This window comes from Myotis brandtii, unplaced genomic scaffold (assembly GCF_000412655.1).
Source record: "Myotis brandtii unplaced genomic scaffold, ASM41265v1 scaffold382, whole genome shotgun sequence".
Classification (NCBI taxonomy): Eukaryota; Metazoa; Chordata; class Mammalia; order Chiroptera; family Vespertilionidae; genus Myotis; species Myotis brandtii.
In genome coordinates, this window is record NW_005364671.1 from 236656 (window position 1) to 254389 (window position 17734).

At 40.0% G+C, this 17734-nt stretch overlaps 1 protein-coding gene across 1 annotated transcript in view; it reads right to left on the minus strand.

Annotated features, from left to right (window-relative positions):
- Positions 1-3597: 3597 nt before the first annotated feature.
- Positions 3598-17734, minus strand: part of PRPF38A (pre-mRNA processing factor 38A) — an 18348-nt gene continuing 4211 nt past the window's right edge. The window contains exons 2-10 of the mRNA XM_005872469.2: positions 16871-17030; positions 15441-15562; positions 12965-13050; positions 9040-9150; positions 7396-7508; positions 6765-6791; positions 6546-6643; positions 6017-6065; positions 3598-5454 (exon numbers count right to left, since the gene is read on the minus strand). Of these exons, the coding sequence (XP_005872531.1) occupies positions 5412-5454; positions 6017-6065; positions 6546-6643; positions 6765-6791; positions 7396-7508; positions 9040-9150; positions 12965-13050; positions 15441-15562; positions 16871-17030 (809 nt within the window). The 3' untranslated portion in view covers positions 3598-5411. The remainder of the gene's footprint in view (positions 5455-6016; positions 6066-6545; positions 6644-6764; positions 6792-7395; positions 7509-9039; positions 9151-12964; positions 13051-15440; positions 15563-16870; positions 17031-17734) is intronic.

The window sequence follows — 17734 nt, forward strand, 5'->3', positions numbered from 1 at the left end:
GTGAAATTATACGGTATTCGTCTTTCTCTTCTGACTTATTTCACTTTGTAGTAATATCCTCTAGGTCCATCTGTGTTGTCCCAAATGGCAAGATTTCATTCTTTTTTATGACTGAGCAAAATATTCCATTGTATATACGTACTACATCTTCTTTATCCATTCATCTATCAATAGACACCTAGGTTGCTTCCATTTCTGGCTATTATAAATAATACTTCAATGAATATAGGGGTGCATATATCTTTTTTAGTGTTTTGGATTTCTTCAGATAAATACCCAGAAGTGAAAGAATTGCTGGGTCATGTGGTAGCTCTATTTTTAATTTTTTTTTTAAATTTATTGATTTTTTACAGAGAGGAAGGAAGAGAGATAGAGAGCTAGAAACATCGATGAGAGAGAAACATCGATCAGCTGCCTCCTGCACATCTCCCACTGGGGATGTGCCCGCAACCAAGGCACATGCCCCTGACCGGAATCGAACCTGGGACCTTTCAGTCCGCAGGCCGACGCTTCATCCACTGAGCCAAACCGGTTTCGGCTATTTTTAATTTTTTGAGGAACTTTCATACTGTATTCATAATGGGTGCACCAATTTATAATCTCACCAACACAGTACACAAGGGTTCCCTTTTCTCCACATCCTTGTTTGTTGATTTATTTTTACTATTTTTAAAAAATGTTTTTTATTAATTTCAGAGAGAGGAAGGGTAGAGAGGGATAGAAACATCAATGATAAGATTGATTCACTGATCAGCTGCTTCCTGCACAGCCCCTACTGGGAATTGAGCATGCAGCTCCAGCATGTGCCATTGACCAAGGATCAAACCGTGACCTGGTTTGTGGGTTGACGCTTAACCACTGAGGCACACCTGCCTGGCTGATTTATTGATAATAGTCATTCTTACTGATGTGAGGTCATCTCTCTTTGTGGTTTTGATTTGCATTTCCCTAATGATCAGTGATGTTGAGCATCTTTCCATGTGTCTGTCAACCACCTCTATGTCCTCTTTGGAGAAATATCTATATTCATGTCCTCTGTCCATTTTTAATCTAATTGTTTCTTCGATGCCAAGCTGTATGAATTCTTTATATATTTTGGATATTAACCCCTTATTGGATATATTATTTGCAAATAATTTCTCCAGTTCAGTAGGTTGCCTTTGTTTCTTCTGTGGTATAAAAGCTTTTGTTTGTTGTAGTTCCATCTGTTCATTTTTGCTTTTATTATCTTTGCCCTAGGAGACTTACTGCTAAGACCAATGCCCAAAATTTATTGCCTGTGTTTTCTTATAGTTTTATGATTTTAGGCCTGACATTTCAATTTTGTCTTTTAATCCATTTTTTAATTTTTGTATATGATGTAAGTGGTCTATTTTCATTTCTGGGATAAGATGTTTTTGTGTATGTTTCTATATTATGGTGAATTTCTATAAATGGAATTAGGATAGAAATTCTAAGGTTCCTCTGACATACTGCCAAATTACCACCCAGAAAAGTGATTACCAATTTGCATTTCTGGAAAACTATATGAAATATGTTGGTAAGCTTATAAAAAAAGCTTTCTCCAAAGATCTCACATTTTCCTTGTAAAGAATTTAAATGTCTATATAAAAAAAAAAGTATTAAAGGATTCAAAAGCCCATCAACCAGAAATAAATACTGTTATCTGGTGAACTTCATTCATTCCAACCATCTCTTATAGACATATGTGTACATATAATTTTACAAAAATGGGCTCATATGCTGTATTTAGTTTAAGTATAGCAAGTTAATTTTACTTGGATTTAACAAGATGAAAAAATGTGAAAGTGAAGAAATGCCCAACTTAAAAAAAATTTCTACAGCTGAAACCAGTTTGGCTCGGTGGATAGAGCGTCGGCCTGCGGACTGAAGGGTCCCAGGTTCGATTCTGGTCAGGGGCATGTACCTGGGTTGCGGGCACATCCCCAGTGGGAGATGTGCAGGAGGCAGCTGATCGATGTTTCTCTCCCATCGATGTTTCTAACTCTCTCTCTCTCCCCCTTCCTCTCTGTAAAAAAACAATAAAATATATTTTTAAAAAAATTTCTTCTACAAGAGAATCTAGTTCTGAGTTTCCCTTGAAAATTGAGGACAATTATAGAAAACATTTAAGAGGCTGGAATCATTTATTTTTAGTGTATGTATATTTTAAAGACAGTATGACTCCTGTTTTGAAAAAAATGAAACTAGCACACTTAAGAGTCCCTCAATTTCCTGGTTATATTACTTCTATATAGGCAATGTTCAAATATTTGAGTCTTATAACTTCCTTTTAATTTAATTTGCCCCCTACTGGGGATCAAGCCTATAAACTTATAGGGCATGTGCCCTTGACTGGAATCAAAACCGGAACCCTTCAGTCTACAGGCCCGACGCTCTATCCACTGAGCCAAAATGACTAGATCTGTTTTATTATCACTTTAGCTTTTATTTTTTTCCCTCCAACCTGTTTTCTCAATACCTTTATCTTGTATTTTGTTTTCTAAGGTTTAATTTTTCCAGTTTTTCATCTTCATTTACTCTCTTCCAAGTTAATTTTCCATCTCCTTTCATCTCTTCTTTGAACTTGTACATTTGCATTTAAAAAAAAACAGATCCATCACTGTGGAGAACTTCTTACTTTAACCCAGTGGTTCTCAACCTTGGCTGCACATTAGAATCACCTAGGAATCTTTTTAAAATCCTGATTTCTGGGCCTCATCCTCCGGAAATTGTTTCTTTGTTACTAATGATGAGGCCCAGAAATCAGGATTTTAAAAAGATTCCTAGGTGATTCTAATGTGCAGCCAAGGTTGAGAACCACTGGGCTAAGGTTAAGTTGGGTTGTTATATTAGCAGCCTCTCACCAAATCCATTATTTTCTTTGTCTCTGAGAACACATTTCTCCCTTTATTTTGTTAGTATTAAGAAGTCATGTGCCCTATGGTGAAGTTTTTAATGCAGTGTAATTTAAATTGTGGGAAGTGAAATCAATTTAGTGGTTTGCACCCAACATTAAAAACTGTTACTATATAGGAAACATCAGAATGCATTTTGCATAAGGAATAAGATTTCTTTCTTGAAATTTTTTTCAATACAGAACACATGATGCAAAATTTGTTTTACAGGCCAAAGTAAAAACAACAAGTTATAAAGCTACAGTTCCAAGGCCTCATTTACTAGACTGGCTAGCACATACATGACAGAAATGGCCCTTCAGCAGGATTTATCCTTAGGCTCCATCTCCTCTGCAAGCCTGTAATTTATCAAAACGATTTCCAAAGAGATGCTCATCATGTCCTACTCACTGTTCTTTTGTACTAACGAGAATAAGGACAGTCGGCTTCCTGCTATAGGTTGGCTATACTGCTCCAATTTGGTCCAGAGTTCACCATAAGCCTAATAAGTATGCTTGAAGTTTATAGTTTATATTTGGGGAGGTTTCTTTGTTATTAAAAATTGTTGAGGGGTTTTAAGACAAACATTTAAATATTTTAATGTACTGGAGGATTTGGTTGGCCCATAGGTTATTTAGCCAAAAGACATTTCTTTCTGCTTAGATCACAAGAAATAACTGCTAGGACTCTATAACAGATGTAAACAGAGGTGCTTATATTTAATTTTTAAAGGCAGTCATATATAGTTGTATGATAAACCAAAATAGCTCTGATGGACAACTCTTATTAGCTGAAGTATCTTCAAAAGAAGAATCATTGAAGAATTTGAAATCATGAAAATGATGCTCAAATGCTTTAATATTGCTGCAACAATCCTTCAGTTCAATAGCAAGCAATAGATTGTGAATCCTGTGACCAGATATGGCTTTCCAAGAAACTGGATCCATCCTGTGAGGCAGTTGGTATTCACAATTCTTGTTGGGACCAGAGCTGCAGGAAGTCATTCAATCACTTTTCCATTTTTAAAGGAGGAAAGGTAAGTACAGGTAAATGGAACTTTTCTAGCAAAGATCCCAACATCCTCTCCTCTTGATTATCAATGCCCATGAACATTTTTGTTGTTTGTTGTTAATCCTCACCAGATGATGTCCCCCCCCACCTCCCCCCCTAATTGCTTTTTTCGGAGGGAAACATCAATGCTAAAGAGACCCATGGATTGGATGCCTCACGGATGCATCAAGACTGGGGTGGGGAGTGAACCTGCAACCCAAGTACATGCCCTTGACTGGAAATTGAACCCATGACCCTTTGCTTTAACCATTGAGGCACACCGGCCAGGGACCCCATGAACATTTTTCAGTCATTCTGCTTCTGCGTCCTCTTCTAATTCTCCTTTCTGAATGATTCATTGCAGTTTTCAACCCATGACTGCACTTCTTCCTCTCAGCAGTGCTGTTGCCTATGATTCTATTATTGGCTTTTCCTACATATACAAACACTCCTGGGGCACTCTTTTTAATTCTGCACATCCACAATTATCCAAACATTGTCAATTCAAGGCTAGCTCACTATGTTCAACTCCAGTTCCTAGTTCCAACTTTCTGGGCTTTGCCTAGACATACTATAGTTGTCTAAAGTTAAACTGATTGAATCATTTTCACTACAACTTCCACTACCTGCCCCTGTAAATCCTGGTCTCTTCCTGCTATATTTTCTGGCTTTGTGAATGGCACTATTGTCCAACAATTCAGGTCAAAACCCTGAGTGACATTACCTTTTCAATCTTGTTGCCCTACTGCTACTGACTAGACTTGGATAATGTCAATTCTTGTAGAATAAAGGCTGAGCATCTTAACCTGGAATTCAAGGCTTGTGGAAGGAGAAACAATATATAAGAATGCTGTATAAAAGGTGTTAAATTTTACTGTTTGTTGAACTGTTCAGTGCAACTGGATTAAATGATCCAGAAGAAGCCTTGCATTGCATTATTTTCTTACAAAACTGCTATTAATCAGTTCTCATGTTTATTATCACTTGCTACTGCTGGGGGGGAAAAGCATTAATGTTTTACTAACTTGATCTTTGAATATAACAGCAGCAGCACAAATCTTAGGGTTCTCAAAACAGTTCCAATCAGGGAGCAAACTAAAAATGAAACCACAGAAAGATGGAATGTTAAATTTAATAACAAAAGGATCACTAGGCCGCCATATCCTCTCCTTGTCATACATACCCTCCACTTCCCAAATCCTCAGTGTTTGTTGTACAAGGGATCAAAAGCAGCCCTTGGGGAGCATTATCCCTCAAATATGGATTAGGATTCAAAAAGAGATACAAAACTAAGCACCTCTTTCATTACCAAAAACAAACAAAAAAATGGACTTTCAGGTTAAAAAACAAAAACACCCTAAAATAGTCTTATAGCTGCCGTGGGAGTAGATCTTAGTCCTTCCACATAGAGAGATGACTTCATATTTGCAGGAGGCTCTTTGGACTAAACCTAAACTGAGTCCATTACTCATTTCCTCTCCGGCTCTTCTTGTGGCTTTTCTTAGATCTGAAATGGCAACACATACACATTATTAAATTTAACAGCTGTTCAAGGAGCTGGGCAAGGACTTTTGAGAAAAACTGGGATATGGTGACACTGATGGGAACAGAGGTGACACAATATTCATTAAATGGCCTGGTGTTTTATGTCTCAGAGTAACACAATGAGTCTAGCTAGCATTACTGTCCAAAATTTACTACTGAGGAAATGACCTCTGAGAGATTAAGAATGAATGTTAACAGTGTATAGCATATAGACATTTCTATTTAAAGCTTATCAAATGAAAGTGACTTGTCCATTGTCACTCTGTTAAAAGTGTTAAAAGTTGGGGTTAAGCTCAGGCCTCCTGAGACCAAAGCTCATACCCCTATCACCTACAAGGAAAAACAAAACATAAACATATAATTCTAGTAATTCTCAGGACAACAGGCCAATTTTCTCCTGTAATGAAGGAGAATTCCTAAATATCCCCATCAAAACAAAATTTCAGGTAAAATTTAATTGTGATTGGGGCTTTAATTTCTGAATAAAGAGTGAAATTCTCAAGTCAAAACAGGTCAATCCATACCTTTCAGGAGATTTTGAGTGGCTCCTGTGTCTATGACTACGGTGATGACCTGGAAAAGAATAGGCCATTAATGAATGAGATTCTACCCTCCTATTCCTCCAGAGTCATTTTCACCCCCCCCAAAACCTCCCACTGGCATAATACTTTTTTGGTCTATGCTAGGGACATCTCTGTTGGATAGCACCTCTCTGAATTGGTGTGTGTATGGTGGTGAGGAGAAATGAACCCACTTCATATGCATCCAGGGCTTTATGGCTCATTACACAAACATCACATTGAGTATTTATTTACCACCACTCTATTAAGTCTTAGTCCTAACATTTCAGATGATGAAAAAACTGAGGCTCCTCCTCTTAACAGCAAAGCCTGTAAATGAGAGTCATGATGTCAACTCTTAATTTTTAAATTCTAAGGCCATTTCCTTTTCTTCTAAGCAATAACACAAGCACTACAGTATTGCAAGAGGTTAACTGTTCCTATTACATTTCTTTGTTAATACAACCAATAGCAAAAGGCCCAAATGTTATACCTGGGGACTTGGAGCGGGATCTGTGCCGTCTATCTCGGGACCGGCTGCGGTGACGTCTTGGACTCTTGCTCCGATGCCTCTCTCGGCGAGGGGAAGGGCTGTGGAAATGACTGGTCAGACTCCCATATCTGCCTGACAATTTAATTACAAAAACAGTATCCCCTCCGTCCCCCTTCCCCCAATTCCTATCCTTCATTACAAAAACCCACAAAGGCCTACCTCCTCCTTTTTGGAGACCGACTCCGCCTATATGGAAAGAAAACAGATGAAGAAGAGCCTTAGTAGGTAGGTGCCTTGAATGTTGTAGACTGCAAAATATTGCCCCAATTTTTAACCCATCTCTTTTGTCATGTAACTTTTAGCACCCTCCCACTCCAAGTGACTTGCTTTGGCCAATGGGATATTTACAGATGTGATACAAGCGTATAGTGGAAAAAAACTTGCATGATTGGTCTTGTTTGCTCTTGAATTCTGCCATTACCATGAGAACGTGCCTAACCTAGCCTAGAATGAGACATACATAGAGAAGAGATGAATTGCCCCAGTCATCCTAGCTAACTAAGGCCATCTTGTATTGGCCAACAGACTACAAATCAGGTGAGTGAACATAACATACTAAAAAACTGCCTGTCCAAGCCCAGCTTATTATCACTGACTGCAGACTTGTGAACTTAAATAAATGGTTATATTGTCTGCCACTGAGGTTTTGTGGGTGGTTATTTTCCAGCAACTAACACATTGGGCAAGCACACATTCTCCATAGACTGGCATCTTTCCTTCCCTGAAGTCCAAACCTTGACTCTACAGTGCTTAAAATCTCCCTGGAAGAGGCAAATGACTAGGGCCTTACCTTCTGGGAGACCGGCTCCTACTTCTCCTGTAGCGCAGTGTGGGAGAGCGACGGGGCTTGTCCAAGTCTCGGTAGCTTCTCCGGCGGTGATCAGGTGATGGTACTCTCTCCAACTATAAATGAGATAAATGAGATAGATGGATCAGTGATGAGCACAGGCTTATAGAGAGCCATTTAGAAACACTTGCTACACTCCCCTCCCTATCCTGTCCCAAATTCTACTTTTAAGTGATTTTTTTTATTTCAGAGAGGGAGAAGGAGATAGAAATATCAATGATGAACATCAATGATGAGAATCATGCCTCCTGCATGCCCTCCACTGGGGATCGAGCCCAAAACCTTGGCATGTACTTAAACATGGAGGGATAACTCTGAGGAGGAAAAAAACTCCAATTAAAAAAACTTTTCAATAATTCCATTATTGTGCTAGTGTTGGTACCATTATTCTGGGACTTACTGAGAGTAGTGAGATATAACTAATCATGTTTATCTCCTTAAGAAGTTAAATTTCCAATGCAAAAGAAGACATATAGATGTAAAATCATTAAGGTTAAGTACAAACTCATGGTGTACTTTAATCTTAAAAAAAAATTTCCTCTAGCTCAGCCAACTACAAAAGCCTAGCTTGTAACACTGCCCAAACCCAGAGCAATAACCACGTATAGTACCCAAGTTATGGTATCTAAATATTATGTCTCAGTAAATGGAACCAAAGACTCCTTGGAAAATGGCTAATTCCAGGTTGGGGGCAGAAGCTAGTAAAAGATGACTAGAACATATTGTCATATCAGAAAGCAAGGGGCTGAGGATACTATGATTATATCAAACTCTCACAAATCAAGTTGAAGGACCGCACTGTCCAAAGATGGGGCATTGTTAGCATCAAGAGGGACAGTAATGTTTCAAAGCATAAAACAATGCTTAAATCCAAGAGTTTACAATGCTACCAAGAACATTCATCTTGGAAGGCTATTCTAGAATCAACTCATTTTAAAAACTGACAAATGAAATGTTAAGATGCTTCAAGGTAATTGGTGGGAGGGCAAATGGGTAGAGATGTGGAGGAAACAAACTGGCTATGAGTTGATCACCATTGAAGCTAGGCTGATGGGTAAACTGAAGTACAATCTCTCCACTTTGGTATGTGATTAAGATTTCCCATTTTAAAAAAGGCCTATTTTTGGTTCACTCACCACCGAAAAGCACCTCAGCTTTACATGGCTTTGAATTCATGAATGATTGTGCTTCCTTCTACACTCAACTTTCAGGGAGTCTGATGGCTCAGAGTTACACTTCCATTTGTAACGTCTCAGACTCCATGAGCCAGTATTTCTTGTATGTTCCGCTAACCTTTTTCCATATGTATATTCTTTCTTGAATTTTAATCACAAATGTTTTAGGTCCTTCTTTTTTAACTTACCATAAGCATATCCACATTATAAAGAGAAAACTGGGATTATGTAATTTGCACAAGATTATACTACTATATACAGCAGAGCTGAGATATGAACCAATGTCTAACTCTAAAGCCCATATTCTTATTGACTAAATACTGCATTTTTTGGTTAAAGTTAAAAACAACAAAAAAGCATCATTCCCATTCCCTGTAACTATCCTTCACCCTTAAGCTCCCAGGTACCTGACCTTCTCATCCTCTTCTTCCTCTTCCTCACTGGACTCGACATCATCCATGTCCTCTTCTAGAGCGCTAACCCGAGGCTCCAATTGCTCAGCTTCCTCTAGCACATAGCGTTTCTACAGAAAACACAATGAGTGTTAGTGGACCTTGATATCTATGTCCAGAAGCCCCAACACTGGGCTCCTGAGATTGATTTCAGAGACATCCTTGACAGTTTAAAATGCTCATAAGGTGTTTAACATACCTGAAATCTATATAATCTTTAAATTCCCCTGTAAACAGATACAAAGCTGAAGGGACATCTCCATTTCCTGTTGGTTATATTCTCTGTGACCTTATACTCCAAGGTCACTGGGATATCAATCAAGATAGGGATAGCCTCAAATAAAAAAATGTGGACTTCATATATAAGGGCCATAAGTTCATGGCTGAAAGTTCTGCCAGAAATGGCTCAGATCAGAATCTACCCCAACAGATCCACTGAGGCTCAGCCCAGTTTGGAGGCTGAAGAGTATATTGGGTCTTGTTTTAGAATAGCACCAATTCTCTATAAAACCCAAGATTCAGAGAGCTGTCTAGAGTCATGCATTTTTAACAAGGCACAGGAAACAAACAATCTGGTTCCATTTTCTTCTGAGATGTGGCTTAGCAGTGTTTACTGAGTGATAAAGGATCCGAGAGGCAAAGGTGAGTTCAAAACTGCCAAATGGACTGGCTGGGTCATAAGATCCCTTACCATTTCCAGGTGCCAAGTACATAAAGAATGTTGGATAGCCATAGAATAAATAGTAACATTTGTATGTTACTTAACTCTCATTCATCCCTAAAAACATTCTATAAAAGTTGGTAGAAATGAGACAGAAAGATGCCACTCAGTGAAGTCAATCCATCAGAAAAATGCTGTCCACTCAGGATTACCATAGTTTGGGATCTAGGATCACATCAGATAGGGTATCCAGAATCCCTAATGCTCACCAGACTTGGCAGTGAATAAAGTCAATATATAATCCATAGTATTTGTGTTGATGAAATTAGAATTCATTCCACAAGCTCCTTGCCAATGTCAGGGCACATCAGAAACTAAACTGATCTATGGGTTGCTTACTAAGAACAGAATCAGAGCAAGAGGGTCACTTCTTAAAGGTCACTTAATCCAAGACATGTAAGAGGCCCACACTAGAACACACCTCTTGCTGACATAACATGTATCTGTCAAATTTCAATTTCTCAGACTTGTTTTATAGTCTTCTAGACTCCATGCAGACCACCTCAAATCAGTAAGTTTGCTTCAAGCTGACTGGGATTTGGAACCCTTAGCTAAACCCTGACTGCAATTCTGAGTATTTCATTTCTTGCAGTATTTCTAAAAATAACAATAGCAGACAATATGATAATAACTAATGTAATCCATAATGCGTAAGAGAATTGGGTCCTAAAAGCCAGTTTTCAGACTTGAAATCTCATTCTCTTCACCACATGGCCTATAGTATCCATCCAGTAAGGAACAGGAGAGAGACACTCATTCAGCAATAAAAGGAAATAAACTATTAATACATGTAACAACATAGATGAATTTAAAAACAATTATGCTGGGGAGAAGACAGACAAAAATTAGAATGTACTGTACTAATTCCAAAATGCAACTAATCTATCATGACAAGTAGCATATATATCAGTGGTTGAATGGGGTGGGGGGGAGGGATTACAAAGAAGGAAACTTTTGGGTGTGATGGATATGTTCACTATTCTTAATTGTGATGACAGTTTCAAGAGCATATACACATATGTCAAAACTTGCCAAACTGTATACTTTAAGTATACGTAGTTTATGTCAATTATACCTTAAATAGAGGCCCGGTGCACAAAAATTTGTGCACTCGGGGGGGAAGGGGGGGGTCCCTCAGCCTGGCCTGTGCCCTCTCGCAGTCTGGACCCCTCGGGAGATAACGACCTGCTGGCTTAGGCCTGCTCCTGGGTGGCAGAGGGCAGGCCCAATCCCTAGGTGCAGCCCCTGGTCGGGCTCAGAGCAGGGCTGACTGGGGAGTTGGGGTGCCGCCCCCTGTCATGCACAGAGCAGGGCGGATTGGGAGGTTGCGATGCCACCCTCCGTCACGCTCAAGGTAGGGCTGATTGGGGGGTTGGGCCCCCGCCCCCTATCACACTCAAGGCAGGGTCGATGGGGAGGTTGCGGGGCCACCCCCTGTGATGCACAGAGCAGGGCCAATCAGGGGGTGGGGGAGCTCCCCCCTGTCACACACACAGCAGGGCGGATCAGGGGGTTGGGGCTCCACCACTGTCACACTCAGGGCAGGGCCGATGGGGAGGTTATGGCTCTACCCTGTCACACACAGAGCAGGGCCCATCAGGGGGGTGAGAAGCTCCCCCCTGTCACGCACAGAGTAGGGCCGATAGGGGAGTTAGGGCACCGCCCCCTGTCACACACACAGCAGGGCGGATCAGGGGGTTGGGGCTCCACCACTGTCACACTCAGGGCAGGGCCGATGGGGAGGTTATGGCTCTACCCTGTCACACACAGAGCCACAGGGCGATCAGGGGGTTTGGGCGCTGCCCCCTGTCACGCTGATCCGGTGCCAGGAGGCCTCGCGGCTCCGCTGATCCCGGTGCTGGGAGGCATATTACCCTTTTACTATATAGGATAGAGGCCTGGGGGCTGGCTGGTTTGCCCTGAAGGGTGTCCTGGATCAGGGTGGGGGTCCCCACTGGGATGCCTGGCCAGTCTGGGTAAGGGGCTGAGGGCTGCTTTCAGGCTGGCAATTGACTGAAGCTCCCAACCACTCCTTGTTTTCTTTTTTTTTTAATTCTGGGCCAGCTTTAGCTCTGGCTCTAGCTCTGAGGCTTCCGCTGCTATAATCGAAACAATGTATAACTCTAGCTCTGAGATCCCGCTGGCTGAAAGCTGATTTCTGGGGTTTTGTTTAGCTACTACATTTGCAACATAGTACATAGTTTCTTAGAGTTGTAGCTCAGAGGCCGTCAAGTCAGGCGGGGGTTGGAGTCTGCAGTCACTGAAGCAAACCTCATGTTCGCTTCCAGCTGCCTGGCTGCCGGCTGCCATCTTGGCTGACAGTTAATTTGCATAAGGATATGCTGATTAGCCAATGGGAAGGGTAGCTCGTACGCCAATTACCATGTTTCTCTTTTATTAGTGTAGATAAAGCCATTTAAAAGAAAGCCTTTGCTCAAATGAAATCTCACTCTCAAGCCCAATATGTTACTTAGAGAAAAAGGTGCTGCTCTGGTCGGCAAATGTAAGGCTGTCTCCTCTTATTCCTTCCAGTAGCCTTAAAATAGTCCCAAGGGGCAGACCACTAGTTAATCTAATTTTTGATTTTATAGATGGGAAAATAAAACCAGGTCCCACAGCAAGTCAGTTGTAATAATAACCCAGAAACTTAGGTCTCCTAATTCCCTGTTCAGTCATCTCTCTACTCTCTCTTTAGAAATCTCCATTCCCTTTCTCTTTAGCTACCTACTATATCTGTTTTCCCTTTGTATTTTCAACAGTTTTAAAATCATACTCTGTAAAAGCTGTTTTGAGAGGTATTTCATGGACAATCATTTATCTCTGGGAAAGGGAGACAGGATGATTACAGTGCTATTTTAGGGATTAAAGTCTATTCTTACTCCTGACCCTCCTTTTATTTGTTTAGTATCCTAAATTTTTATATGAAGGTCAATTTGAAAAAAGCTGCTCACAAATTTTAAAAATTTACCCTAGCTACAGTGTCCTTGACACAACATTTTAAAGAACAAAGTCTTTTTGTGTTAATCACCTTTAAAGCCCTACCCTTCAAATTATCTGCTTTCCTCTCACCTCCAATCTGCTATGTTTTCATAGACATGTAGACTACTTATTTGGGGGGTTAAATTAGGGGGGAGTGACTCACATATGAGACTTTTATCTCTTACCTGTAGCCGGGGCAGAATGATATCACAGACTCTCTCACTGTGTAGTAGTTCATCAATGAACTCATCTACGTGCATCAGTTCAAACTCTAATAAAAGAAAAATCGTAAGCTCAACCATTTGGAAATAAATTTAGGTAGCCAAAAAGTAAGTGTGAATTCTTTGCAGCTTCCTTTTCACTAGTGAAGCTATTATGCTGTGGCAATTACACAGAAGGGAGTACTGTTAAAGCTGGGCTTAAACCAGCCGTGTGCAAACTACGGCCTGCGGGCCAGATCCGGCCCGTTTGAAATGAATAAAACTAAAAAAAAAAAAAGACCGTACCCTTTTATGTAATGATGTTTACTTTGAATTTATATTAGTTCACACAAACACTCCATCCATGCTTTTGTTCCGGCCCTCCAGTCCAGTTTAAGAACCCATTGTGGCCCTCGAGTCAAAAAGTTTGCCCACCCCTACTCTAATATATACATATTCAGTTTGTATACACACTAAGTCTTTCCATAAGTCAAGAAAAAAAAGGAAGTGCAAGCAAAACAAGTGTAGGTTCCATATTAGAGAAGATTTATTCAGTATAAAATTTCCCATTAATGAGGAGAAGTAAAAGATAATTATCTAGGAAACACAAACACCCATCCATGCTTTTGTTCCGGCCCTCCGGTCCAGTTTAAGAACCCATTGTGGCCCTCGAGTCAAAAAGTTTGCCCACCCCTGGCTTAAACTAAGCCCTTTGAAGCCTTCACCACCTATCTTCATTCAACTCACATTTATTGAGACCATCTATGTGCCAGGCCTTATTTAGGAGTTGGGGATAAAAGGATAAATGAAGCTGTCCCAATTAGCAGGAGACAAACGCAAAAGCAAGCACAAATAGTTGTGAATTGCACAGGGGTAATGTTCTTGAATAGATCATATAACTAAAGTGTAATTTCTGAATATAAAATGCGTCTTCTATGGTAAATGGAAAAATTTCAGAATTTCTATAGTAAACATTACTTTAGTTCATTAGTTCACAACCACGGGTGATTTTACCCCCCCATTTCTAGGGTGGGGAGTGCTACTGGCTTCTAATGAGTGGAGGCCAGGGGTACTGTTAAATATCCTACAATGCACAGGACAGCTCCCTACAAAGAATTATATGGCCCAAACTGCCAATAGATCAAGAAACCCTATATTACTTTAGTTAACATAATCCTATATAATAAAACCCTAATATGCAAATTGGCCAAACGACAGAATGACCGGTTGCTATGACGCGCACTGACCACCAGGGGGCAGATGCTCAACACAGGAGCTGTCCCCTGGTGGTCAGTGTGCTCCCACAGAGGGAGCGCCGCTCAGCCAGAAGCTGGGCGCTCAGTCTGTGAGCGCAGCGGTGGTGGCGGGAGCCTCTCCTGCCTCTGCTCTGGGTGGTAACAAGCGAGGGGTCCCAGACTGCGAGAGGGATGTCTGACTGCCATCCTCATCGGGCCTAAGCTGGCAGGTGGACAACCCTCAAGGGGTCCCAGACTGCGAGAGGGCACAGACCAGGCTGAGGGACACCCCTCCCCAGTGCACAATTTTTGTGCACCAGGCCTCTAGTATAATCATAAATAAGTAATTCCATAATGGTCATGGCCATGTCCTTCTTGTTCACCATGTTATTTCCAGTACATAGCAAACAATAACATGATGAACAAGATGGGGGCCATGGCCATTATGACTTGGCACTTAATATGTATTTATTCAATAAATGAGTTAGTAAGTTAACAAAAGTTTAAAGTATAATTTCAAATTCTTAACCTTCTACAGCTTAATGATACATGTAGAAGGGAAAGGCAAAAAAAAAGTTACCAATTTTTTACTGCACTAAATGAGAAAAGGTTTTGATTGCACTAACCCACTTTACCACTAAAAGTGTCTCTGTAAGAGGCATGGAGCTGCACCTCTTGGATATACTTACTATTTTTCAGTGGGACTCCTACATAAGTATGAGTAAGTACACTTAGTTTATATACTATAGAGTGAAGTATAGTGCTAGAGAGGCCAGCAGAAAGAACTGTGAAGTTGTAACATGGAAAACTAACTTTGGGAGGTTTGGGGAAGGCTTTTATGGTGGTCATTCTAGAGCTAAATCTTATGGAATGGAGCACATGTGGAGGGAGCAAGTGATGCAAGGCTGGGATTAAAATAAGCTGCAGTCAGGTGCTCACTTCAGCAGCACATATACTAAACTTGGAACACTACAGAGAAGATTAGCATAGCCCCTGCACAAGGATGGCACACAAATTGATGAAGCATTCCATCTTATAAAAAAAAAGATGCAGTCAGAAAGGTGGGCAGATATGGCAGGGGGGTTAAGGCCAACAGGAGGCTAATAGTCTAATGAAGGAGATAAAGGGAAACACTCACAATGTATGCGACTATGTGAGGGCAGAGATACTGGTGAAATAAAAACTGGCTCAGGAATGAAGGTTCAATCACATGGTACCATACTTACCTCCATTTCGGTTCTGGCTCTTAATTTTTCTATAATCATTGTACAGAGGCTCCAAGTATTTGTAGCAATCAATTGCAGTACCTGTCAGCCTCATATAAAGTGCTCCCAACATGCGTACATACCTGACAGATAAATGACAGTGAAACAATAGTTACTAAAAAGTTCTAAAAGATTCTAAAAGTTCATCCTGAAAAGTTCCTGCGTTTTACAACTGGCTTTTCTTATGACAGTATTGGATAAACAAGTTATTTTTCTTTGGCAAATGAGAAAGCTGCAATTTTAGAGGCAGCATGGGGCCGTAGGAAGAGCTAAAATATGGAGTCCTGGGTTCAAGTTCCCATTCTACCACTTATTAGTTGTGGGAATTTGGGATGTGTTGTTGTTAAACTTTCAGAGTCTATTATATCACCTGCAAAATTAAGATAAAACCTATTTACCTCAGATAAATAGTCTAATGAGTTACTAAATTTAACAACAGAAAGCGTAAGATATATTTACTAACAAGAACTAATACACATAGACATGAATACATAAATTGTTGCTAGGCAGCAAAATGCTGATTCAGGAAGAATTTCAAAATCATCTGGGTTCAAATTCTGGTTCCATTACTTACTTTGTTATTTGCTTTCTCAATTCTTGTAAAATGCAAAAGATAGCACCTAATTTGCTGGTGTGGTATATGACGAAATACGGGTTCAATACTAAGTATAGCATACAGCACATAGTAAGTACCTAATAAAAGTTAGCTATTTTCTAGCTGTTAATGTTTTGTAAGATTCTTTACTTTTCCCTTTCTTTTATATCCAACTACCCATCAAATCTCCACTTAAATAATATGGTAGCAAAGAATATGGTATCTGCAGCCAGCTTTGCCTCTTTTTACCTGTCTGTGAACTATTACTATGTATGTCTCTTGTCTGTGAGCTCCTTGAGAATAGATAATAAAATAAGAGCAGCTCACATTTTGGGATGTTTACTATGCAACAAACACTGTGCAGTGAAATTTATAGCACTATCTTCTGTAACCCTCACATCTATCCTGAGTTGATATTTCTGTCTCCATTTTACAAGTAAAGAAAGTAAAGTTTAGAAATTAAGTACTTTTCTAAGGTCAGAGTTAATAAGTAACAGAGTCTGGACATGAACCTATATCTAACACCAAAGTCTTCCCTCTTATCTTCCACAGCATGTTTTCTTTACCCCTGAGCATCAGTGATTTTGTGAAATACTTTTTTGGGGGAAAAGTTACCAATGCTGGAAAAGTAAAGAAGCTCAATCAAAACAGACAAAATACAAATTTAAGAGTTCAAAAGCAAAATCCTAAAGTGGGACTCTCTGGGACTCTGAGATACGTTATCACTCCTCTTAACCAAAAGCAAATTCTGGACTACTGAAATTGAAGCTTTTATATTAGTCAACATTTTACTCACTTGAAATCTTCATTTTTTATAAACTCAACAATGATATCCTTCTCTGGTTGAATCTGAAGCATCTTCAAGGTCAAACACAGAAAGGGAGTTGGCTTTATGTTGCCACCATAGACGCCACCGACAAACCTTAACTCCATGGCTTTATCAACTACAAGTTCAGCTAAAACAAACAAAAAAAACAACACACAAAACAGTGGCATCTCAGACATATTAGGGCTTAGCTTTTCCCGATTTGAAGAGAAGTTAGTTCAAGGTTTGGCCCTCCTGAATACTCATCAACAGTTTAATATTAGGATAACAAATGTGCATTTAATAGTAATAATAACAGGTGATGAACATAGCAGCTAACATACACTGATGAATTACTATATACCAGGCTATTAGCTAAGCATTTCATTTAATTTTCACAACAAACCATGAGTTTAAGTTCTAGCTTAAGAACCTAAGAAAGGTTAAGTGACTTGCTCAAGGTCCACAGCCAGAAAGTAGCAAGGCCTGGATTTAAATCTAAGCTGTCTAACTTCAGAGTCCACGCATGTCACCATCATGTTAGGGGGAAAATCTGGAGTTAATAATGAGATGTAGGAATATCCAATCCTGTAGATAATTTTATGAAAGTTTATCTGAGCCAAACTGATGATATGCCAGGAAGCAAGATCTCAGCTCTGGAGAATGACAGTTTTGCATTTCTTTTTTAAATATGTTTTATTGATTTTTTTACAGAGAGGAAGGGAGAGGGATAGAGAGTTAGAAACATCAATGAGAGAGAAACATCGATCAGCTGCCTCCTGCACACCCCCTACTGGGGATGTGCCCACAACCAAGGTACATGCCCTTGACCGGAATTGAACCTGGGACCCTTCA